Raw genomic sequence first — 25,510 nt, 5'->3', positions numbered from 1 at the left:
AATATTGTGTCTTTGAGCACTGTTTACAAACTATTTGCTTCACAGCATTTTTCTCTGTATTCATTGATTGTTTCCGGTGATTTCACAATATTGCATGATCCATCCAAGATCTAATTATTATTTTATATTTTTTCTGCCACCCATGGAAATAGCCTCTGGTTCTGTAGCCATTTGACAAGTATCTGATATGTAACGTTCAAACAGGAATTTAAAAAAAAAAAAAAAAAAGTAATGAGTTCAGATACTTCATGAAACAACTGTATTCTCACTCCATTCCAGTTGTAAATGATTTCAATCATAAGCAGCGTTGTAAATACAAATGATAAGAGGCAGTCCTTGCCTCAGAGAAGTAGCTAGGACAGATGACGAATCCTCCCATACTCCGACTGTGAGGAGAGGTGAGCTCCTTGCTCAGGGCTGTTGCTTCAGCAGCCTGTCTGAAACCTGGGAGCGGTGAGTTGCGGTAGGCTCCCCTCTCCCCAGGGAGAGCTGTCAGCGAGTCCAGGGCATGGAAAGGTAGAGGAAACTTGCCAGAATCACTCACAGGCGTTTCAGGACAAGGAGCTAAATGCAGCTTTCCATGGTCTCAGTCCGTTTCCTCAGCCTCGCTCTGGGGAGCTGCTCGATGAGAGCAGATGCTTTTGTGCCACTTCAACTCCCATTTCATGAAATACGTTGCCAGCTTCCTTTCTGTTCCCCTTCCACGGTGCCTTTGGCTTCTCCTCCTGTTCTCGCCAGTGCAGGAGACCTGAGGTTTAGGCAGCTCCACCTGGCAGTATCACATGCCCTCTTCTATTGCGGTACCTTAAGTGACTGTCTACCTTCCCTAAGCTCCAAGTGATCAGTCTAATGCCATCTCGCTGCATCTGGTGAATCTGGAGGCAGGGAGGTGACTCCCACGTTCACCGATCGCGTAGGGGTGGTGCTGCAGGCTGGGAGCATGAGGGGTGAGCTCTCCCACCGCTCGCGGTATTGCAGAGCTTGCAGGCCCAGCCCGCTGCACTCTAGCAGGCACTTGCATGATTAGCAGTTGCTGATCAAACTCCTATCTGACAAGGTTACCAGCAGGTCAAGAAGAAAAAATATTACACTGTTTTCAAGGTAAATGATTACTTGTTTATTTAGAATACACATTTCTTTATATGTGTTGCCAAATAGAGTTAAATTACTAGGTGATGTGTAGTGTGCTCTCGTTTAGTGAAATGTGTGGCTGTTATATAAAGGTTTTAAGGACTTTCTTCATCCCTCTGCTTAGGAACACCATGTGTCTGGCAAAATTTTGAGAAGGCTCAAGGCTTTAAAGAAAGCTCATCTAAATAAAGGAGGGTTAAAGTGACATTGCAGTTACTTAATCCTGTATTGTCCTTCCATGTGACTTCAGTGATACTGAGGCGCAGCGTTTCTTTTGCCTGGTGCATAGATTATACTTCTCCTATCATTTTCCAGGATGAGCTGCTTTGTTAAACCAGCAATGGGAAGGAAACAGAAAGGCAACAAACTTCTTGCAGCAAGGCTGCGAGATCAGCCATTTCCAAGGCACAGTGACAAGCTCACAGGCTGAAGAATGAATCGAAGGAAAACCCTATATTCAGCTTTTGGACTGGTACCAAAATCAAGAACTACTACACCTTTAAGGTCAGCTATTCAAAATCATCTCAGTGCATCCGGATTTGTTCAAAGCAGTTATTAAGCTATTAGTCTGATCTTTATTGAGTTAATTTTCAGGGCATCAAGCTAAAGCCTGAATGTTGAAGTGTGAAATGATATGCATTTGTGTCAAAAATACTGCATAGAATGTGAATAACCCATTGCTTTTGTGCATAAACAGTTTACAGCTTTAATGGCAAAGCCTCTTTTACCTCGTAGATGAGGATCCTGACACACTATATCTGTCAGTGGGAAATGGACATAAATAGCTTTCAATTTTATGCCTGATTTTTTGGACAGAACTGCAATATGTAGATATGCCAGATTTGGTTTTGGAGCCATATCCAAACTGGTCCTTGGACGTGCAATAAGCTGCTTTGTTTTGCTAAGTTTGTCACGATTTCCATTATGTCGAGGATTGTATATTATTTCATTTAAACTCTTTATGGGAACATCTCGTTCAATGGGGAAGTGATTACTCCGCGGACTATGACAACAGGGTATGTGAATGGAGGAAGTCTTGGAAAACACCGCTATACCAGGTGGAATCGTGAGGACAGCGGAGAGGACTATGGGCGCGTGGAGTGCTACGGAGGAGACGAAGAGGGCAGGCAGCACAGGCTGACCCCATTTGAGAAACTAACCCGGGATATGTCCCACAATGAAAAGGTGGTGAAGGAATTAACCCTAGGGAAGAGGATTGGATTTTATCGAGTCAGAGGAGAAATAGGGAGTGGGAACTTCTCGCAAGTGAAGCTTGGAATTCATTCCTTAACCAAAGGTAGGCATTGCTGTGTGGGTCAAATGGTTTCTGATCGCACTCGTTCTGCATCTTCTTTGAGAAGAAAGGTGCTGTTTGAACCATAAATACACATATAGCTTGTACGTGCTTTTTTTAAGTGTATCTAGGGACACAGATAAATGCTTATGTTTGGATTATCCTTTATGCTTGAAAAGCAGCCAGAAACATTTTCTCCAGGCATCTCTTGCAAGAAAAAAATATTCTCTGCATTTCAGGGAGTTAACACATTGCACCACGTGGCTCAAGACACTCCACACTTTGGAAAACAGTGTTGTGCCCCCACTCCTAATGAGGAGTGCACCTGCCCTCTCCCCTGCCTCAAACATGGGCTGCAGGGCTAGGTGATGAGCTTGCAAGGCAGCCTGTCTTGGGATGCTCCTGCTCGCAGCCAGACTTAGCAAGGCTTCCTTTGTTTCAGAGCAAATTCTGCTAGTGTGGACAGGTCTTTCATTTGGCAACAATAATTCTGGTGAGAAATATGCCTATTTTGCTGACTTATTCCAGGTTAATTAATGTAAAAAGTTGGGATAGGGGATATAGGTGTGGCTTGAGCAGGAAAATGAGCTTTGGTACAGCCAAACCTAGGCAGAAGGTTAGGTTGAATAGTCATCTACTTTTGCTTTTCTTAAACACAGAAAAACAGTGCATATGCTGCTTCTAGGAAGAACTAGAAATGCTAGATAACTTCAGTGAACACTTTAGTTATAACTAAGAACTTATCCTCATCTATCCCATTTCTCTTGACTGTCACTGGCAACAAGAGCTGTTGCTTTCCCTCGGGAAAGCTCCCTTTGTCTTGGTACACTTCTACTTCCTTTTTCTCATAGTTTTTTCTTTCAAATTTGGATTCATTCTCCTTCTCTCCATCATCTTAAAGGTGAGAGAATTAGTTATTCCCCAAAGTCTTCATACTTTATGATCTGTTGTTCTTTTCTCTGACTCTATCAGTCCAGATTGCAGAGGTCTGAAAGCTCATGCTTACCCCAGTTATGATGGAGTCGTTGCACTGAGAATCAAAGAGGGGAACAGACTTTTTATTTTTTATTTTCATTTTTTGAAAAATAGCTCTGTTCCACTTGGCCCCTTTATTTCCTTTTTTGTTCAGTGAATTTTCTCCTTCAAGGGAAAATTGTCTTGTGCTTGCTGTTGAAGGAAGTGCTGCTCCTGTTCTAGGAATAGGAAGAATGCTAATGGAAATAAAAGGATAAATTTTGATCTGGATGAACCTTTTACCTGTTGAATTCAGGACAGAGGTTGCTTTGGCCTTTGAATAGGGTTAGTCAAAAATTTTTGCGACTACAGTAAATCTGAATAAACCAAATACCAAAATCCAAGTCATCAGTTTTTCTTGAAAAGGTTCTTTTTTCATCAGAAATCTCTAAAATTATTTTCCCGTTCTTTGTTGGTAGCTTATTTTTGGTTAAAATGTTCATGAGGGAAGGCGTTAACTTCTTGATACTAAGTTTGCAACTCTCATGAGGAAGGAAAGATGAGGGGAAAACATCTTCTGACTCATCTCTGCCTGTGAGCTTATCTGTCCTCATGAAATGTGGATGGGAAGACAGGAACACACGCATGCGTGTGTGCATGCACAAACACACACACACACACAGACACACGCACACCCTCTTCAGAAGAGAACTCTGATTTTTTTTTTTTTCAGTAGGTCTCAGCTCTTGCACAGGGCTAGTGAGTCCAAGTCTTTCTTTTGGCTGAGATGAAGTTCAAGGGCTTCATTATTAAAGCTGTTCAGGCCCCTGTGGTAAAGGGCGGTGGTGATGATGGTGGGGTTCAGCTGGTCGGTTGTTACCACAGTGTAAAGTTCTAAGTGTGGCCTTTCTCCTGACACTTCACCTTAAGTTTTCAAAAGGAAACAGTTTTGTTCTTAGTACTAAGATCAGCTTCTTTAATGATTACAGTGTGTGCTGTTTCATAGCCCTTGTGCTGCATCCCAGCAGTGTATGTGAAAAAGGTTTGAGAGAGAGGAAAACTGCAGGCACTTTAGAGTATGCTGGGTGAAGAACTCCATTTCTCTCACAGGTGTTATCTTGGATGATCTCAGAGGAGGCAGGAAACCATTTGGTGTTATGATATATATTAAGCAGATTCAGAAGAATTACCCATTTTATTAATCTAAATTTTGGCAGAGATTTTTCTCCAGGGTCCTGCTGGGTTGCTTGCTACAAAGAGCATTATGTTCCTAAGCTCTGTGTAAACTTTATTTTAAATACCCTCCATCTTACAAATATAGTGTGAGAGCACATCTGAATATGTGCAATTAAGAATGTCCAAACTTTACAGATGTTAAAAAGCCAGTGCAATGTGAAACATCAATTGCATGGGAAGGGACGCGCAGGTACTCAGTGTGCTTTGTTGTTGAGCAGTTTTAACTTGGTTCTGTTTGTTTCTTTTTGCCATGCAGTCATAGCATACGCTACTTCTTCTGACATCATTTCTCAACCTTTTCCTAATGTTCTTCTCTTATTCACTAAGACTTCAGGTTGTTCTTTTCAAACCTCAATATTCACTAGGTATAGTCAATCACAATCTCTTGCTACTGTGTTTTAGTATTTTGATGAACAAACTGCCCACTCCTCATTACTGTCCTTCTGTTCAGCACTGGTGCCATGCAAGGGTAATACAGGATTTGTAAGTTAAGCATTTTGTGGAAGCAGAGGGAATTATTTAAAAAACGAAAATGAGGTTCTTTTACACATTAGCGGGGCTGGTTTTCTTTGCATATTGTGCATGTGCAGCTGCAATGATGTAGACTTATATGAGCTTGCTGCTGCTTTGTGGTAGTATGATAAGAGGATCAGGCCCTATAATTCTACAGCTTTTTTTTACTTCCTTTCCTTTTAAAAATTTTGCAGGAAAACTGACCATGAGGAATGGTAAACTCTAGCAAAAGGAGAGGGAGGGAGGCTTTTCCTTCTTTGTGCTTTTTTTTTTTTTTTCCTCCTAGGTTCATTGGTTTGATTGTTCTGTCCAAATGCCCCCAACTTCTATAAAGCAAGAGGTAACGATGCAATTCTATGTTTAAGATTGTGAGAATTGTTACCCCTCTATTATCTGAGCATTCAGTTGTGCAAATGTTAGGTACTGTGAGCTCCACTGTTGCTGATGCTCTTTCCTCTTGGTTTAGGTGGTCAGTGTGCTACCAACGTGACAAGGATTTTACTCCTCTAGATCTGCAGTCAGAGCTCTTCCAGCATTAGTGTTGTACGCTGTTTCTGTTCAGTAGCTGCATTTGCTTCTGATTCACTGTGTCACCATCAGCACCTCTGGAGTAGGTGGCATCTTTCCTAACTGGCTCACCAGAAAGGATTGAACAGGTTAGGGAGAAGCAGCATGGGGAAGACTGCCCTACACCTTGCAGACTCCTCCTGAAAATAGGGACATCAAGGTGATAACTCACCTTTTACAAGAATCCCATTTGCTTAGAATGTCTGTCGCATTTTAGTAGTGGGATCAAAATATGCATTTATGTTATTAAGAAATATAAATGTACAAAACATGGAGTTTCCTTGACCTGTACAGAGATACAGGCATATGTATCAATGACATTTCCTCTACATGTATTGAAACACTAAACTTCAGGTTAAATAAATTCATAATATTAAGTAAAAAATATCTGGAATGTTTTTATACCAAAATATACATCCAAATATAATGGTCTTCTCACTCTTCTCTTAAAGTGAAAAGTACACAATACTGATTTTTTTTTTTAATTTATAGCTATGTGCTAGAAACTGGGGAAAAGTTTTCCTTTCTAAAAGATCAGATTAAAATAGTATTTGTAAGGAAATCTATGAAAATTCAAGGTATTTTAGAAAAATCCCTTTTTCTCAAGAAGAAACAGTTACCTTTACTGGCATGTTCCAGTTTACAACTTATCAAGACAGCAAAATTATAAAGCCACTGTAAACTTATTCTAACCAGACTAATCCTTCAAATATCAACTGTAATCAATAGAGTGAAGAAAAAAGTTGCAACCTATCACTTAGAATTGCCCTCATGTTTCCATATTAACTGAACTGTTAATAATGTTTTGAGCTACTTTGGTGAGGCAGTGCAACTGCATATGTACATCAGTGTTTTGTGACCCTTGGTTTCATACAGATATGCTACAGAAACATGGAGAACTTAGGAGCCTGCATTACCAGGACAATATAACACAGCTAGCTTTGCATCAAGGTAAATCGGATCCCTGCAACTCATTTCGCTTTACTGTTTTAGGCCTTTTCTCAGTATAAAATCTGTCTGTGACATGGACTCATGGCTCACTGTGGAATACAGACAAAAAATTGTACTTTTTCTGTGTTCTATATGGTGCCAAGAACTACTTGCGTATGAACACGTTGGAAAAACTGGCACAACTATCCTGAGAAAGACAAACCTCTACAACACTGGGTTTGGTAACTCAGGAAAGTTTGTGGGGTAGGAAGGTAAGCAAAGGTTCTGGAAGTCACACCCCCTTAAACACATCTTGCCATTATAAACTTGCAGGGTTATATCCAAAGTCCCTAAATCACCCCCAGGTTAGCCTGTCTCTGCTGAAACAAAGTACCTAAATTTGACACCTCATTTAGCCTGCAGGTACCAGGTTGCTGTGCTTAACGTGCCTAATTCATCTGAACAGCACTGAGATAATTACAAAAGAAACTGAGAAAGTAGGGACTATCTTCAACAGCCTAGCAAGCAGCACACTTCAGAAGGGAGGCACAGGTTTGCAGCCCAGCTTTAGAGGCTTTGCAGCAACAATGTATATCCCAAGAATGCATCGTAGCCGCTAGATACGACAAAGCCTTCATGGGTATCTTGGTTGCCTCCGTCTTTCTAGGTAATAGAGGGAGGGAATGCAGGCATCCCAGCACACTTCCCAGCACACTTGGAGCGCTTCACCAGGGTCAGCTTTCTACTTTTGCTGTTGCAATACTTAGGTTAGACATCTAAAGTAGATGATGTAAATATGTCCATCAGATATGTATTAGCTCGATGAGTGAAGCATGCTATGACAACAGATGATTTGATTAGCATTAGCAATACCTGCCCCTTTAGCTATTACCAGCAGTGAGTAGGATGCAAGAGAGAGAACGGAACATGGGTGTATGTGAAAGATCACAGGGTGATCTGTAGCTTATCTTAAATTGATTAGAGGTGAAATTTTGTTGCAGTCATATAACCAGGTGTGGTTGTACATGCATAGTGCTACCATTTTTATCTATTGCATTAATAACAGGGAAAAGCATTTTTCTTTTCAGAGAAAGTAGCAATTAAGATTTTGGACAAGACCAAGCTAGACCAGAAGACTCAGCGCTTGCTATCTTGTGAGATATCCAGCATGGAAAAACTGCACCACCCAAATATCATCAGGCTGTATGAAGTGGTGGAGACACTCTCAAAGCTGCACCTGGTGATGGAGTATGCAGGAGGTGGGGAGCTCTTCACTAAAATCAGTACAGAAGGGAAGTTGCTAGAAACAGAGTGCAAACTCATCTTCTCCCAGATCGTGTCTGCTGTGAAGCACATGGTAAGTTGCTCTTCCACAGCATGTTGTTCTGCACTACCCTAGCAGATTTTTGTGGCTGTCTGTTTTTCAATGAGGAAGTTTGCTGTTATCAAGATTCCAGGCCCATATTTCTCAAGAGAAAAACTGTTAGAGAAGAGCTATCTTAAAGTTGTCTAAGAGATCCTTCACACCCATCTTGGTGTGTCAGCTTTTGGGAGAAGAGTGAACTGGGAATACTTGCTGGGTGGAACCACCCATTAAGTAACATGGTGTTCTCCTGTCTGCTTTAACCTGCTCTAGGCACTAGGTAACAAAGCTGCATTTCCTGCCTGCAGGTATGTCAAAACATAGCATCACCCCACCTCCTTTTGCTAGATAAAAGTGCTCCAGGACCTGCTGGTCCTTGCTTTGGCACAGATCTGCGAAGTGACCACCAAGCAAGTCACTTCTCCTTGCCTAGTCTTCAGTATCACAAACTGGATTTAGGATGATGCTGTTTATGTAGAGCACAAAGCATCTTACAAAGGCAGAAAAGGGCAATAATAATTATCTACTTCCAATACAGTGTCCTCTGAACCTTGCATAGTAACTACAGCAGCTTAAAATGACAGCATAAAGAATGAGAGTGTTCTGCAATTTTAAGAAATAAAACTAGTATTTGTTAAAGTTGGCTCAGGGTGCCCCCCGCTGACTTGTATTTTCCTGCAACATAGGCTCATACTCTGAAAACCAGAAAGTCAAAAGTAAGGGTATTTCCAGGTCTGGCATCTAGAAACAGTATTAAAATCTGCTGGTGGCATACATAAGCCGTACACATTTTGTTATGTACGCCGACAGACTAGTCAGCAATCCGATTGTAAGCAATTGGATTAGTTTCAACAGCTTTTCTGTAGGAGAGGTATTTAGGAGCTAGTACAACTTACTTTAAATTCAAAGCTCACATCTCTCTCTCAGCATTAAACCCAAACTACAGCCTGGCCAATCTCTTCACTTAAATGCACAGACTTCTGTAAAACATTTTATTCTTGCTAATCCATCATTAAATCTAGGCTACTCCTATCCCATCTCACTGCTGCCAATTCACGTGGGGACAGGAAGATCCCAGGCCATTATTAACAATGTATTTTAAAATATCTTAGAATTTCCAGATACATGCACCTTGTTCCCCCAAAGGATAGGGCAGAGAGTGCTCAAACCCATCTATTCTTCCTAGTTATTTCAAAGCTGAAGCTAAACCATCACCTAATCAAGAAAAGGTACAGCTCCACTAAGCAGAGCAAATTCAGTTTGAATGCTCGGCTGCCACTGCCAGCTTTGAGGAAAAAGAATAAAAGTCACGGCATAGCTATTCTTTTTAGATTTCTAAAGCTAGATGATGTTACTGAACTTGGTGTCCTGCAAGGATGTGAACTATCACAAGACACAAGTTTGTGGTCCTTTTCTCCTGCCAGCACCAGTTCTTCATAGGACAATTAGTTCACAAAGATCACACAACAAAATTGTAGCAACTTTATTACTTTATCTGTGACTACATACATCATGATCTTTGTGAACTAAAATGCTTTCACTTCATTATTCCACATGCTTACAACATATGCAAAAATGGAACTACTGCGAAAAAGAAACTGGTTTTGTTACTTAAATCATTACAGAAATGTAACAGTTGCAAAAGCAAATGTTCTGAACCCTGAAAAATAAGCTATGCAGATTTTGCTACAAGTATCTAGTCTTGTAGGGTTACCCATGATGACATTACAAGAGATAACAAGAGACTGTTATCCATTTAAAAAAAAAAAAAAAACAAAAAACCCTTCTTCCTGTCTTCTCCAGCTACTCTTGTTTTTCGTATCAGTAGAGAAGGAAGTTACATGTGTTTTAAATACTTTTCAATTTTATAGCAATGGTTATTCCTGGCTTTGCCTGAGCTAATTCTGTTTCCCCTCTATTATAACTAATTGATGATAGTGGTGGTCACTTAAGACCTTTGCTGTGAACAAGCTAACACTACATCTGCCTCTTGTTCTATAGCATGAGAATAATATCATCCACCGGGACTTGAAAGCAGAAAATGTATTCTACACCAGTAACACTTGTGTTAAAGTGGGAGACTTTGGATTCAGCACAATAAGTACAAGAGATGAAACTTTAAATACTTTCTGTGGCTCTCCTCCTTATGCTGCCCCTGAACTCTTCCGCGATGAAAACTATGTTGGCATTTATGTAGACATCTGGGCACTAGGAATCCTGCTATACTTTATGATGACCGGTATTATGCCATTTCGAGCAGATACAGTGGCCAAACTGAAAAAGTGCATTCTTGAAGGGACATACAGTTTGCCCCCCTCCCTCTCAGAAACTTGTCAGAAACTGATAAAAGGAGTCCTTCAGCCAGTACCAACTGACCGGTACTCTGTCAAACTTATTATGAACAGTGAGTGGATGCAAGGGATACAGTACCCTAAACCTTTAGAACCATTTAAACTGGATCCAAAGTATTTATCAGAGATCAGTACACTCAAAGATGAAGAAGCTGAAGTGAAAAGTATTCTGAAAGATCTGGGAATCACAGAAGAACACATGCAAAACAACCGGGGAAAAGACGCGCGCAGCTCAGTAACAGGTGTCTACAGAATTGTTTTGCACAGAGTACAAAAAAAAAGGGCACTGGAATGTGTTCCTATAATGTCCAATCCAGACCCCAAAGAACAGGACATTAAGAAAGAAAACAGTTCTTACAGTGGGCTAAAACACACATCCAAGCTGTGTTCAATTTTATAAATTGCACTGAAGGCTTTATACTCGGCATGTTTAACAAAGGGTTTTATTCATTTTTCCACAAGTTTTGGTGTTACATTTTTGTAATTTTTAAATAAACCAAAAATGCCTTATCTCCTCTGTATTTTTCAATTCACACTGAAGCAGCTCAAATGTAGGGCTCTAACGGACTTATGTTTATCCCTTGCTCCAGTGACCTGGTATAGACAGTGCAAGAAGTACGTAAGTAAAACAGGTAAGAGTTCATTAGTGGAGCTGATCTTTTGATAAAGATCAAGTAGTATTGCACTTAATGCTCTTGGGCAATATCTCCGTACAGGCATATAACAGTTAAGTACTTGAAAGTTTTACCTTAGCTTGACGCAACTTAACAACCACAAACCAGGACAGTTTTTGCAGAGAACTATGTTTAAGCAGAAATCAGACCACAATCTAAACAACTGCATTTTTTTTCTTAAAAACTTCTCCAGCAAATTAAACTTACTTAATTTCAATTGTATATGAGAGCTTCTTAAAAAAAAAAAAAAAAAAAAAAAAAAAAACTAAAGAAACTACAAAGCTGTCTGTCAAACAAAGAAACCAACTGGATGATGCTTCTTTATTTGTCACAATTCAGAAAGGCTGCCTAGTGAAATTTAGATAGGCTGCTCTGACCCTGCATGTATGGTTGTAATCCCTACTGCATAATCAGCTGGTCTACTGTCTACTAACCTTCTGACTATTTTAATTATTTTTAAGATGCTGATAGTCTAAGAACTGCTGGGCATCCAGTTTCACTCTCAATAATGAACTAATGGGATACTAACTATATGCTAAAAATTCATCTAGTTTTAAGTTCTCGGTTTAGCACTAGGTATCAGTAAGTTGAATGCAACTGGTAAAGACATCTGCTTATAAACTGAGCATTAAAGGTTTCTACTAACTTCTGGCATAACTGGCAACAAGGGCTGGCACAACACTAATTTTGATACTCTTGACTATGGCAAGTTAAATGTTGGGGAGCCTGACAATTAACACCAATTGTTCTGAACTTCACCAAAATGTAGATATTCCTACCTTCAGCTTTGATAAGGTATTTTCTATTTTAATGTGCAGCACCATTGGCTCAAATGTAAATGGTGGAAAGATGCAGTTAGCTAGCTGTCCTCTGAACAGGTACAGCTGAAATATCTAAGCTAAGAGGCAGAGCCTATATGGTTTTAGTTAAGGCAAGTAAACTTAAACAAGGCTTAGTGATGTTCAAGCTGGTGCTTTCAAATTTAAAGGCAGGTTTGCCATATCTGTTACTGGGGCTGACATCAGTTGACTTTCAAAAGAACAAATTAATCTAAATGAGCAACAGAATGACTCTGAGAAGCCACCAGTGAGCAATTAGGCAAACTCAGGCTCAGGTAAGCATAAAGCAAGAAAGAACCCACTTTCACAACTGTTGTGAAAGGGGGATTAAAAAATACTATCTTCACAAGATGAACTGTATTCATAAGCTAGGAATGAATTCTTCCCCTCTATAAACAGCATCTATCCAAAAGCATGTAAGATATCTTGAAACATAGCCCTGAAGTACTGGTTTCCCACCAGCCTGAGCAACCCTTTCCATTTTTGTAACGGAATGGTATTAAGAAGTGAGATCCAGCAGGGCCGTACAATTTGTGAACCCAGAACTTTAAGTTTTCATAGGGCCAGCTTCCTCCTTCTTTCCTGTTAAAGAAAAAAATGCATCCTGAAAGCCCAACAAGTCAGCACTACTCCAACAGGTTTCAAATGTCTCAAACTTTATTTTATTAAAGGATCAGCCTCACAAACAGTGAGGTCCCTGTGGTTAATTTTTTGTGCCAGTAGCTCAATCCTTGGCTTGTCCACTGCCAGCAATGGACTTTGTTCCATGGCAAATTCTTTTTCTGGTGCCAAGATAAGTTTCATGAGGGCACCTAAACCCACATATTCGCAACACTATCTTCATGCATCATTGTTCCATCATTTTCAACAGAACAAACAGATTAGTACCCAGCAATTCATAATAAACAACTATTTTACCAAAGCTTGACTGTACAAATCCAGCAAAAGTTATCAAATCCTAGTGAGCGACTGATCATACAAACACTTCATTACACCAAAAAAATTGTAATTTAACAGACAAATCATTTCTTTTGCTACTTTATATTAGATAATGCAGCTTTGTAGAATTAGACAAAGAAATAAAACTCAACAAGACTGTTCTGTACATTAAGTCAATTTAAATATATATTACAAGCTTACAAGGTTCACGTCATAGTTCATCTCCAATCTGGGCTTTAAAAATCTACCAGAATGGACTCCCCATTAGCGTTGTACATGTACCACTTGCAAAATGGCTAGCTTTTAGTTTGCATGTTGGGGGGGAAAAAAAGGAAAAAACTCATACTTATCTACTACAACATTACCACTACTTCAAAGTATGAAGCCAAATTCAGAGTTACAAATAGTCTCTTAGAAATGTATATATAAAGAATAATGAGAGGCCAACATTCCAGACAAACTGATCTTCCTCCCTTCCTTAGCTTGCCAATTAAAACAGCTCCAGAAGATCCAGAAGTTTTATTTGAAAAATTAATCTGTCTTAAATACTTCTTCTTCTGTTACAGTTAAATAATCTTGAAAGGTGCCAAATTGATGAACCTAAGAAATACGCCTTTTTGTTCTCTGGAAGAAAAAAGCAACTGCCTCTCATGTCATTCCTCTTTCCTTCCATACTGCTGTGATTTATACTGGAGGTATAAAGCACACAATATGAGGAGGAATTATATAGTAACTAACACAGTCAGTTACAGAGTTCTTAAAAAAAAATCTGTCAGTCTAGCCGTTCTTAATCCAGTCATTTTGATAGGAGAGATTCTATTCCATTAATCAATGCTATCTGGTTCTACACCTTTTCCAAAGCAATGAGGCAGCTGGGAGGTGGATTGGGAGAAGTAGGGAAAGGTGATAAAGGGGAAGAGAAACATGGTATTCAGAAGATGGACTACTTACTGTCAAGGCACTGAGAACCCTAACATAAAAAGCTTAGACTGTTTTGCCGTACACTTTTGAATACAAGTTGTTAACAGTTTAAGTTTCAAGTCATTTTACATGGAAAAGGCAGGCAGAAAATTCATTTTTCTACATACAAAGATCTTGTAATAGAACACAGCTACAACTCAGCAATTAAAAAAAATTCAGATGTGTTAAAGACCCTGGCAAGTCCCTCCATCTCCAGTATATTAATGATTTTAGTGTTCTGAAAACACTATAAATATCACACCATATTAAAATGAATTTTTCAAGGAGTTAAACAGTTCCATGCTCCAATTAAGTATTACTGTACAGTGAAACTTCATACTATTTTAATCCTTTTTCTCTCTCTCACCCTACCCTCACACCGTTTTTCATTCCCCACCTCACAGAGGTATCTTAATGCTCCCCATTGGAAATGGCAACAGTGACGCCTTCAGATTCTGTTGTTGCAGGGATTCTTGGCACTTTCTTAGCAGGGCTTGGGATGTGCTAAGAAGAAGGGAAAAAAATATTAAATTCAGTTTTCCAGTTCACATACATTCTTACTTCATGGCTATGCCAATGATCAGACAACGTTCACGCAACATTGGACAACTTGGCCTTAAATCATTCAAATCAGTCATGTTTCATGCAAACTGATTGTGTGAAAGGAGCCAGTTACTTGTGCAGTTTCATTCTTATTCTGTTGAAATGTAACTTTTTAAAAATCCCATGTTCAGCATTTTACCTCTGGCTTGTACATTACCTATTTTAACAAAGTATTTGAAATAACTTGTCAGACCCTTTCCTCTTTTGACATACATCCACATGCTAACACATGCACATAAACTGTTCCACTATTTAACTCCAACTTTAAAAGAGTGCAGTGTTCACCTCATGAACAACGCCTGGGTGGACAACTTCAACTCCTGCCTCCAGAGGTCCATCACCCATCAGTGGGCGCCTTGCATAAGTTCTTCTGTGTTTTTCATCCACACGCACAAGGTACCATGTTCCCTCAAAGAGATCTTCTGCTGAACACTGTGGAATATAGTTGGCTGTAAGAAAGCCAGTAAGACACTGTTAGTCAGTTCCTGATGACAGTTTTATACAAGAGAGATATTTACACAGTGCAGTCTGGAAGTAGTAAGGCAGGAAAACCAAGTCTGCATTTTCAACTACACTGGTCCAATAAATACAAGCTATAGAAAAGCACTTTACAAGCTATATAGAAGTAGAACGAGTTGGACCTTCCCTTCATTCCACACCCCAATCATTTAATTAAATTCATGTGAATTAAGCCATATAAATTTTATTGTAGGATGGAGGATGATTTATATTTAAGCAGTTTTTACCCAAATGATGTGTTTCCTGTCTAATCTTCATGTTTTCAGCAAAGACATCAGGTGCAATACATTTTCTTGAGTCAAGTCTTGTTTTAAGATCAGAAAGGCTGGCAGTTATTTTGTCCAGGGAAGAACCTACAATAAAAAGCCATCATGTAAGGCAGCAGCAGTGCTGAGAGATGCATACTAGCACGGTAGCATTTCAAAATCATTCAAAATATTTTGCATTGCAGAAGCTAAACCGTTACTGATTTAAAAATATTCCAGATTATACAAGCAAAACACATAGCATTTGAAGAACAACTACTTATTATCTATTTGCCCAGGGAAAGAGTTGAAGTAGTCCCTGAAGCCTCTTTAGTTTACTGTTATTATCATTAGGCATTGTTCTGCAGGCCTACTTATGCTGGTGGTTACCGTAACAAAGCATTTGTAAGTAAGTGAGCTATCCAAGGGAGCTCATCAGCCTCTCTTCCCTTCACTCACCAGGAGTGGCATCCTGTGTAACTCTGATGGAATACAGCGTAGCAGCAAAACCAGAGCCATAGGAGAACACACTAATTCTCTGTCCTGCAAGCTGCTCTGGAGAGTACCTGCAAGTCAAACAACAGCTGTTTAAAGTGAGAATTAAGCCTAGGTGTCAAATTTAAAAAACCAAAAATTGCAGCAGCTTACAAAAAGCAGCCAGCAAATTGTATTGACTAAAATGCACATTTATCATCGCTATATGCATAAGTGATGATTTTTTAAAACACAATTTCAAACACTGCTGCTATGCAATTATTTTCAAGGGTGACTAAGCAAAAGAGAGCACATTAATGCCCAGAATATGATTATCTAAAAGGCAGCTAATTCTCATTCTTAAATTACCTAAAGCCTTAAATGAAATATCACATTCTGGAGTACAAGGTCACAACAAAGAAAAAATGACCCAAGAAGAGTGGTTCTATTGAAAAGGGATTTTGTGAAAGCCTCAGTGATTGCACAAAATACAACAGTGTGTTAAGCAAATATTGATTTCATTTATTATATGAGAACAGAGAAGGTATTCCAATTCTCCTTTCACTAGGTTTTTTTCTTTTTTTTTTTTTTTTGATACTGGGAAAAGATCACCACCCTACAAATAAGATCCTACTTTAGAAGGGAAACAGCTCTTTCAAGTCAACTTCTGGCAAGAAAGTTTTGAATTTGCTTTTCATTTGAGAAGATTATGTGCACAGAATAATCATCTAGTTTTAGAAACTCAAGGTAATCTAGTAGGAGAAGGTTTCCTAGATGGTGCTTTTACAGGCGGCTATCTGAAACAAAACTATTTTATATGCTTACATATGAAAAGCTATTACTTTCTTTTCCTGATTTTATGCTTACTGGGCTAGAAGGGAAGCAAGGCAACCATAGACCGAAGGGGTATACATATTTCCATTCTGATTGGATACGAGCAATGAAGCTTTGGTTTTCTGACTGAAGAGCTCAGCACTAGCTTTCATAAAAGCTTTTTCCACATCTCTGTCAAAATAGGTATCTTCCAGTTTAACATCCCTATGAAAAAGAAAAAGCATTTAAAAGCAGTTACTAAAATAGCAGAAAGGAAAGACATCTTGGATGTTTAACAAATTAAGACTGGCTGAATAAGAAAGATAGCAACTATTCTCACCTGAAAGCTTCCAGACCACTGAAAACACCATTTGCTGTTTCTGGGTTCTGGTCACTGAGAAAGTCATTCAGCAATAGTCTGGCCACAGATTTCTGTACCAGTTTACAGTAGGGAGAATGAAAGATCATGAATCCAAAGTCATTCAAGGTAAAACGTCTGTCTGTCCCCTCTGGAAGTGGGAGAATAAGATGTGTTACAACTTACTACTAGTACTGGCTTTAACTGTTAAAATAAAAAGGGAAATTCTGACATGTCAGCACTCAGAAGATAACCATAAGACTAACCATTGCTGCCAAGTTTATTTAAAATACTGTCACTACTTCTATTTAAAAAATTACTTCTTACTGATCTTGTGCACCAACTAACAATGCCCTTTTTCTAGCAGGAAAAGCTAAAAGCTTGACAGCATCTCAGTATTTCTACTCAGTATTTTGAAATAAGAAATAAGCTACTTCATCTAGTCTTCAAACCTATGCTTCTTAATAAGGGTGAAGCAATCGTTAAACATATGGGGGTAAACATCGATATTGTTGTACAGTTTTTAAATATTAACCTCAGTATGTTCAGAATCTTGGGGGAGAGGGAGGAGGAACATGCTTTTAGGCAAGATATTACACTTTACAAAACTAGCAAAAGCCTGTAGAGGCTACTCCTTACTGAAGATAATGCATTCAGTCATACCAATACAGAAATAAGGCATTTCATATGGGAGACAGCAAACAAAGATTTCAGCCACCTTGAAACACATAAACACAAAGAAATGGAGCATATACTAGTCTTTAGATTAGATGCCAAAACTTGAAAATATATGTCTGTGTAATTATACACTCCCATATTTGCCAGATTTTGCAATGTCATGATGTGAGGCCACATACCCTTTTGCCACTGGGCGTGGATTTTGTTGCGATAGACAGTATAGCAGCGATCTAATGCACTGAGGTAGCATTGTATAGATAATTTGCCATCAACTACAGGATATTCAGACACCATGTCTGGTTTATAGAAGTCATAAGCATGCTGCATGTGGGTTCCACGCAATCCTGGTTAAGAGAAATTGACAAAAATTACTTTATTCAGCTACTTTGAGTTGATTTAAACACATCACGTGACACATGTGAAGAACAAGTAATTGGCCCTAGTCAAGCAGGTTTTAATAGCACTTCTGGCCCTTCTTTCACGCACAGTTCTTGATTCCCTTGTACTCAAGTACAGTAGGATCGAGCATGACAAACACAAGTAACAAATGATTTTCATAATTTCTTCTTGTACGTAGAGAGCTTTGTTATTCAGCTCTAGTCCATTCTTTGTCAATTTTATTGGAGAATCCCCAAGGAAAAAACAGACAGAAGCATCTCTAATTGATCCTTGCTGCCTCCTCTAATGGGACTTGCACAAGTTAGCCCAGAGCAATAGGAGACAAAGTACAATTTCTGGCACAAGAGGGTATTTATTAATCCAGCCCTCCAACAACCCACAAAAACAGGGGACAGGCTTCAGAAGGGATACAGTGTCTAGCTGAATGGTCTATTTTCTCATAAAACTAACCTCTCTCAAAAATTAAAGGTGCATTTGGACCAACTAGCATAGCAACAGCACCGGCTCCACCTGTCGGCCTGGCATTTCCAGTGGCGTACACAGCTATGTCTCCAGCAACAACAAGTGCATAACGTCCTGCAAAGAACACACAGAGATAGCCATGAAAAAGAGTCAAGATCTAGTAGATATTAATATCCAGCAACAATTTTTAGACCTCTGTTTATAGAGGAGATGACTGCAGGATTAAGGGGCTCTTCAATCTTTACTTGTTCGCCCCATTTCATGTTTTTCCTGGCAGCCACCAAAATTTACAAGGAAAGTCCAGTGATGTTTATCTGTGTCATTACTTTTTGCATGTAATTGAACTAGTGGCCAATGCCCAGAGCACTTAAGACGACGACTTCTCAAGAGTGCATTATTTTATCCTCTGAGTTTTATATGGTTAAACATGAACTCTGAATCATCAACAACAGAGAATGACATAACCTTTCAACAAAATACCCTGAACTTACCATCCCAAGAACTGGACTCAATCCAGTTAATAGCATTAAAAAGAGCAGCTGTGCCTCCATAGCATGCATTTGTGGTGTCAATTCCTTCTACATCTGTGTTACCAGATTCTTCAAAGAGTTGCATCAGGACAGTCTTTACTGATTTTGATTTATCAATTATTGTCTCCGTTCCAACTTCTAATCTCCCAATACAGTCATAGGAAAGACTGTTCCTCTCCATGAGCTTCTGAACCACAGTCAAACAGAGAGAATTGATATCCTCCCGGTCAGAGCAGAATCCCATCTTTGACTGGCCTAACCCAATGGTGTATTTGCCAGCATCCACACCATCATACTTCTCCAGCTCTGTCTGGTCAACATATTGAGAAGGAAAATATATTTCCAGTGCAACAATTCCCACATCTTTTGGCCAACAGGATTCAGCGTTCACTGGAAGAGACCCAGGCATCGTGGCAGATCTTAAAATAAAAAAAAAGAAAAAAGAAAAAAACCACAAACCATAAAAACAGCTGACTTATTCACATCCATTTTTAGCAACCTACTTCACATATACTACAATCTTCTATAGTTTACAGAAAAGGTTAAGTTTCAGCTATTTTAGTTTCATTTACAAAAGGCAAGCCTTTGCCTCTTGGGATATTTCGGTCTGAGCATACAGTAAACATCTTTAGAAATTTACTAACATTTTATACTAAGAAGTTCTTTTATCTGAAAATACAATTTCAGACCTGAAGATACATATGCTTAGCTTAAGTCTAGGTTATTTCACTGAAGCAAAACGGACAATTAACAAATGTTAAGTATTCAAGAAATATGAGTCCTAATGTTCATTTTTCTACTTTTACTTCTAAGGCTTGTATTAGGTCTCAGTTTTACACAACTAAGCTAGAAACACTGGATTTTTTTTAAAATGTTGCTGATTGAGAACTTCAGATTACAATGTATTCTTACCAGGAAATTCCACCTTAAACAGCCTTCAAAATTGTTTTCATTTTTAAACTAAATGATCCAAGTTGCTCCATTTTGCTTATACTTGCAAAAAAGATGGCAGTTTTTGTGGGTCCCCCCCACCCGCCATGTAGTCTGTTTTTGACATTCCCGAACACTAGACTCAAAGGAGTATTTCCCAGGCTAAGGAGAACACATAGGGATCCTTCCTGGTAGACTAAGATTTCTCATTTTAACCCTCTTACTCTACTATTACTATACCCTAGGACATACTGTATTCTATTACTTTAGCCCTATCCATATTGAGTGGATAAGTACAATTTTTCCTGTACTTTTACTTACATCCTTAAGGAACAATCGTCTCTTTTGTGCCCAGCTATAAGTACTGTCAAACTGACCTTATCCAGCTTCTTCTACAAGATCACGGTGAGCTGCATAAACGAATAAAGCCTTTCTAACCAGAAATGATGACATCGCATGATACGTATTAATACAAATGCTAGGAAAACATTACAAATGTCTTCTGTTACATGTTAAACTGAAAGTGAAAGTCCTAAATGAGACTTAAAGCACAAACACATGGCTTGCAGGCATTCTGATTGCCTTTAAGAAAGTTTCAAACGCACCTACGATGTACCTAAAATAACCCATTTCACCCTATATTTGTTTGTATTAAAATGCGTAAATTCATGGAAAAGTCCATTTAAAACTGCTTTTTGAGGTGTTCCAGAACAACAATACGTGCGATCTATTAACACAGGATTTCAAGAGAGAAAACAGACTTTAAGATATTCATGAATCCTATTACACTCAAACTCTCACACTATTTTATCTAGTCAAATGAAAAAAATACCAATAAAAAAAAACACTGCAAGTTTAAGATTAGAAATGGAGCCATAGCTAGTCAGGATTCTTCTTTTCCTCACCTATCTGGGTCGGAAACGCACGCCCCCTGAACCACCGCGGCTGCTAAAAACTTCACTCGGGGGGGGGGGGGGGCACTCCGCCCCGCGGTGCAGCGATTCCCAAACGTGCCGGTGCTCCACTCCCCCGGGAGCAGCGCCGCCGCTATCGCACCGCCCCGGGCGGCTGAACGGCGGGAGACGCCGTTTCGTTTCCGCTGCCCGAGCCCGCTCGGCAGGAGCAGACACCGCAGCGGGCAGCGCCGCCCCGCCGGGTCCCGCCGCCGCCGCCGCCCGGCACGTCGCGGGCAGGGGCACGAGCCACCGCCCGGCTCCTCGCGGCGCGCCCCGGCCTCCAACGGCTCTCCTGAGGCGACCGCGGGGGGCTCGCGCCGCCGCTCCCCTTCCCCCCCCAGGTTACCCGCGCCCCCTCGGGGCCCCCCGCGGTAACCGCCGGCGGAGCGGGGAAGGTCACCCCGCGGGCCCGCCCCGCCCCCCCCAGCCCCCTTACACGTTGCGGAATCCCATAGCCGGCTCCCGGCGGCGGGGCAGCGCCCGAGGCGGGGGGGGGGCCGCAGCGCGCAGGCGCGGCCGTGCCGTCACCTTGGGGCGGGCGGGGAGCGCGCACGCGCGGCCCCTGGTGACGGGGTGGGCATGGCGCGGCGCCACCGTTGCTGCCGTTTCAACCGCCGCCGCCCGCGGCGCGCTTCCCCGCCGGGGAGGGTTTCTTGAGGCTGAGCGGCTGCTTTGTCTGAAGCTAAGCCATCACTTAGGGGGAAAAGAAATCCCATAGAAGTGCGTGTAGCATGGCAGCTGCTGAAGTATTTTAAGTCGCTGCTTTAAGCTCCGTGCACCCATCAGACTGGCTGTACGCAATAAACCTAGCGAGCATGTGAACCAGGGCACCTGCCCCCTCCCCGCTGCTGCGTTTCTGTGCCTTGGCAAGAGCAGTGAGATGAGGTGGTGAAGGCAGCACGATCTGTGCTTTCCTCTGACTGAGCATACTTTCATGTCCTGTGTGTTGACAAGATGTAAAACGTGAAGCCATGCATTGGGCAGCTGTTCCCCCAGCACTACGTACCGCCAGGACACCTAGCGTTTGTAGATGCAGAGGACTGTATGGATTACGGAGACAAACCTCCCTTCTTCCAGAGACCTTCTGCTTTGGCTGAGGTCCAGTAAGTGTTTTAACATGGCCTTGTGCTGTTCTTCTGCGGTTATAAACCTTGACACAATTCCAGATAACTGCATCAGTATGGAAGTAAATCCAATAAAGACTGAAAATAAAACCCAGCAACATCCAAAACTGTTTTTGACAATCCCCCATCAGGAGCTACCATACCCTGTAAGCCTACATTCTATTTTTATTTTAAAGTTTCTCAAACGCTTGTAAGTTGTACTTTTTTGCATGCTTCAACTGTTTCAGGGAGGGGGCACAGTATGGTCTCCAGTTTTAGTCTGACTAGACTACAAGAGGCTGATTACAACAGAATAATGTCTACGAGAAGATCACCCTGGTGGGTGGGATTAAGAATTTATCCTACACCAAGAGGACTACATTCTGAGAAATGAGTGCTGGCCACTGCTTTCTTTTAAGTCACAGGTGGAGAATGCAGCTGTCTGGTGATGGCCCTAGGACACCCACTCAGGAACTGCACGGCAAGTCCACTTCCTTCAACAGGAGGGTTTGAGGTGATGTTTACAGACAGTGACTTCTGAAGGCTACTCCAGTGAACATCTCCACCTTTTTTTGGAGCTGTTACTGTCCAGACAAGAAGATTTATTAGGCTAGACAGAGTAACTGAAAAGTTGCATGCTCTTGTTTACATGATTCCTGGGTTCCAGACCCTGCTCCAAGAACCATATTTTATCCCAAATGCAGAGGCAGTGAAGAGAAGAAAGAGGGCAGGTCTGCTCTGTTCTTTGAATGGAAAGAGACACGTGCTATCAGCAGGGAGCTCCCAAGCCACAGGCCCCAGCTAGGAAAAGGATTTTGGAGTCCAGCCCTCTTTGGGGCACAATATACCTTCCTTTCTTTGAAGGGGGCCAAGTAAGAAATGCATGTAGAGCTGAGATTCTGCTCCAGGAGCAGAACACTAAGAGTGAAAGGCTGCAGAGATCAACTCTTAGACATTTAATTTTAATTAAAGATCTGTATTAACAGGCAAGACAAAATGACAACACATAATGGACTTGATGCAGGTAACAACCATAGATAAAGGTTGCTTTTAAGCAGGGAGTGAATTCTCTGGAAATGGAACATACCACAAGGATTCAATTATTGATAAGGCAAAGGAAAGCACCACCTTTGCTTCTGTGCTTGCTAGTTACAGAACTTAGATTAAAATTGAGATTTAATTCTATATTACTTACCGTAACTTTCATTAGAAAACTTTTTGCTGAAGATAACTAAAGGGAGGCTATTTCTAATTGTATCCTCATGGGTAGCTCACCAAATGTGTCTAATGGAGCAAGCAGTCAGGGCTATCGGGATATACGGCAAGATGTGGCTTCATAAGTTTGCTCTGAGCACTTAAGTGAGACATAGGACATCTTAAGCAAGACAGTCATTACAGAAAAAATAGCTTACTTGAGGAAAAACAAACACCCCTGTGTCCTTTTGATTGAACACAAAAAAGCCAGTCACTGATTTTTACTGAAAGAGTACTCAAATTTCTTCCTAATACTTCTCTAGGATATTTATTGGGGTTGTCAAATGTTTAAGATGTTTTAAAAAGAAATGAGAAACCAGATTTTGGTTTGTCTCCCTAAGAACATGTAGGGGATAGATTAGTAACATACAACAGCCACTGGTTTCTGTTAATATTGCCAAATACCAGAAATACATTCTTCCATAACAAGTGCAACTGGTGGCTTTCATTATCTTTATTAATAATATTCTGCCAATAACTTGCCTATTAGTTCCTACTTAAGTTTTATTTCATACAAAATACTGAGAGGTAGAAAATAAAAACCCAAGCCTGTTTGCTACAGGCACTGCAGTTTGTAATTCTTTTTCCTTTGACTTCGAGTACTTGCATAATAGATTGTTTATGAAATAAACAGTTTTTTTTTCTAGAAGCAAAACAGTGATGGCATTTTAACTAAAGCTACAACATCATTTAAATAAATCTGGTTATTCCACTCCACTAAAATACATTTACCAGTGATACCGAGAAGTGCATACGAAACACTTATCAGGCCACAAGAGGTCAGTGTTTTCACCCAGATTACAGTTACTCAAACCTGTGGGCGTTCACTGCCACACCACGCATGAAATGTGGCATCATCATGTTCACTGCTCACTATTGAGTTAACAAAATGAGATTAAATAACAAAAAAAGGCAAGTAATGTCGGACCATGCCAAGCTATAGGAGACAGTCAGAAGAGATCTGAAATCCGTCCATAAGAGCATCTAAGATCCCCCTCCCTAGCTCAGCACACCGAGGCCGTTACTGCAAGACCCCGGGACATGACTCTCGGTACGCACCTGGGATGGCGACGGCGCGGGCGCTACCGGAGATGCGGCAGGCAGCCCGGGCCCGCCCACGGGCGCCGGCGCCGGCACCGCTCCCCGCGGTGGGAGACGGGGCTCCCGCGGCGGCGGGCTGGCGCGCGAGGCGGCCGGTGGGCGCTGGCCGCGGGGCATCGCCCGCACTGCGGCTCCGCCGAGGGCGCGGGGGGGGAGGGGAAGGGGAGGCTCCTCTCGAGCTCTCCGACACGCCGGACCCCGGGCAAACGCCTCCGGGAGGCAGCCCGAGGCCTCTTGGTGCGCGGCACACCGCACCGCGTAACCGCCGGTTCTGCGGACCCCAAGGCAGTGAGGTGGCAGCATCACCTCGGCTCAAGCAAAGCTCCATTTGTGGGAGTCGCTTCCAGCGGCGCCAGCGACACTCTCACCCCGGCAGGCGGGCTGCGCCGGTGGGAAAGCTCCCTCGGGAGGGCTCCGCGCAGCGCCCAGCCGACTCCACCGCGCGGCTAACACGTACGTTACGGGACACCCAGAGCCGCCTTCCTCGCTCGCCCTGCCGCACTGCGGGCGGAGCTTCAGGCGCGCCGAGAGCCGCTGCGAAGCACCTTGCGTGGCGGAGCCGACCTTGGGGTAGACCTGTCCCCCCGCGCACCGCTGCGAGAGGGAGGGCAGCGCCCGCCCAGCCCCGCCGCACGGCTCGGCTCCGGGGGTGCCGGCGTCCCCGGTCCCTTTCCCCAGCGCCAGCACGGGGGGAAGGCGAGCGAGGCCCAACGGCCTGCCGCAGCGAGCCGCCCTCACCTGTCCGAGGCGATGGCTCCCGGTGGCCGCTGCGCTCCGCACCCTCGCTCACACGCACGGCAGGAAACACGGGGCACCAGCGCGCGGCGCCTTTAAACAGCCTCGCCGCCCGAGTGCCGGCCGGGGCCGTGAGCGGCAGCTCTCCCGACCAATCACAGCTGCCTCCGCTCGGGTCCCGCCCGCCGGCCGGCTCTCAGCGGCCGAAGAAGGCGGGGGGAATGGTGTGAGAAAGTGACGCGACGTGGCCAGAGGGCAGCGCGCCAATGAGGACGCGGCAGAGGCGCGGAGCGCTCAATGGGAGCCGAGCGCAGCGCGGCGGCAGCCAATGGGAGCGCGCTGCCGACTGCGGGTGAGAGTAGGACGGCTGCCGGTCCCCGGCGAGGCGAGGAGGCGGTTGCCCGGCAACGGGAGGCCGGGCCCGCGCGGCCCGGCGAAGCCCGAGCATCGGGCCGCGCACCGGCGGCGGAGGGGGGAGGGAGGCGGGGGGCGGCCTAGGACCGGCCCTGGGGGGAGCCGGCTGCCGTGGGGCGAAGCGGGGTGACCCCACTGCTCCGCGCGGGCCCGCCGTGGCGAGCAGCGGTCCGGGCCGCACGGGA

General features: G+C 42.4%; 2 protein-coding genes across 3 annotated transcripts in view; one reads left to right on the top strand and one right to left on the bottom strand.

Moving 5' to 3' along the window:
- Window positions 1-10,849, top strand: part of LOC112983997 (serine/threonine-protein kinase NIM1) — a 29,781-nt gene extending 18,932 nt beyond the window's left edge. Inside the window, exons 3-5 of the mRNA XM_064500628.1 lie at window positions 1,447-2,428; window positions 7,714-7,982; window positions 9,990-10,849. Coding sequence (XP_064356698.1) covers window positions 2,137-2,428; window positions 7,714-7,982; window positions 9,990-10,739 — 1,311 coding nt within the window. The 5' untranslated portion in view covers window positions 1,447-2,136 and the 3' untranslated portion in view covers window positions 10,740-10,849. The remainder of the gene's footprint in view (window positions 1-1,446; window positions 2,429-7,713; window positions 7,983-9,989) is intronic.
- Window positions 10,850-12,491: 1,642 nt separating this feature from the next.
- Window positions 12,492-25,064, bottom strand: LOC135323430 (hydroxymethylglutaryl-CoA synthase, cytoplasmic). 2 transcript variants are annotated; one of them, XM_064500626.1, is made up of 10 exons: window positions 24,915-25,064; window positions 18,794-19,251; window positions 18,291-18,416; window positions 17,621-17,785; window positions 16,746-16,914; window positions 16,460-16,630; window positions 15,578-15,684; window positions 15,101-15,226; window positions 14,640-14,803; window positions 12,492-14,255 (listed from the first exon to the last, which is right to left on the bottom strand). In XM_064500626.1, the coding sequence occupies exons 2-10, from the start codon at window positions 19,239-19,241 to the stop codon at window positions 14,163-14,165; spliced, it is 1,569 nt and encodes a 522-aa protein (XP_064356696.1). In that variant the 5' UTR covers window positions 19,242-19,251; window positions 24,915-25,064; the 3' UTR covers window positions 12,492-14,162. The 2 variants fall into 2 exon arrangements, with proteins under 2 accessions (XP_064356696.1, XP_064356697.1); XM_064500627.1 differs by lacking the exon at window positions 24,915-25,064 and adding an exon at window positions 21,155-21,213.
- Window positions 25,065-25,510: the final 446 nt, after the last annotated feature.

The sequence above is a fragment of the Dromaius novaehollandiae genome, chromosome W, assembly GCF_036370855.1.
Source record: "Dromaius novaehollandiae isolate bDroNov1 chromosome W, bDroNov1.hap1, whole genome shotgun sequence".
In the NCBI taxonomy this organism is placed as follows: Eukaryota; Metazoa; Chordata; class Aves; order Casuariiformes; family Dromaiidae; genus Dromaius; species Dromaius novaehollandiae.
Note: the sequence above shows the minus strand (reverse complement) of the source record. Positions and strands in the feature narration are given on the sequence as shown.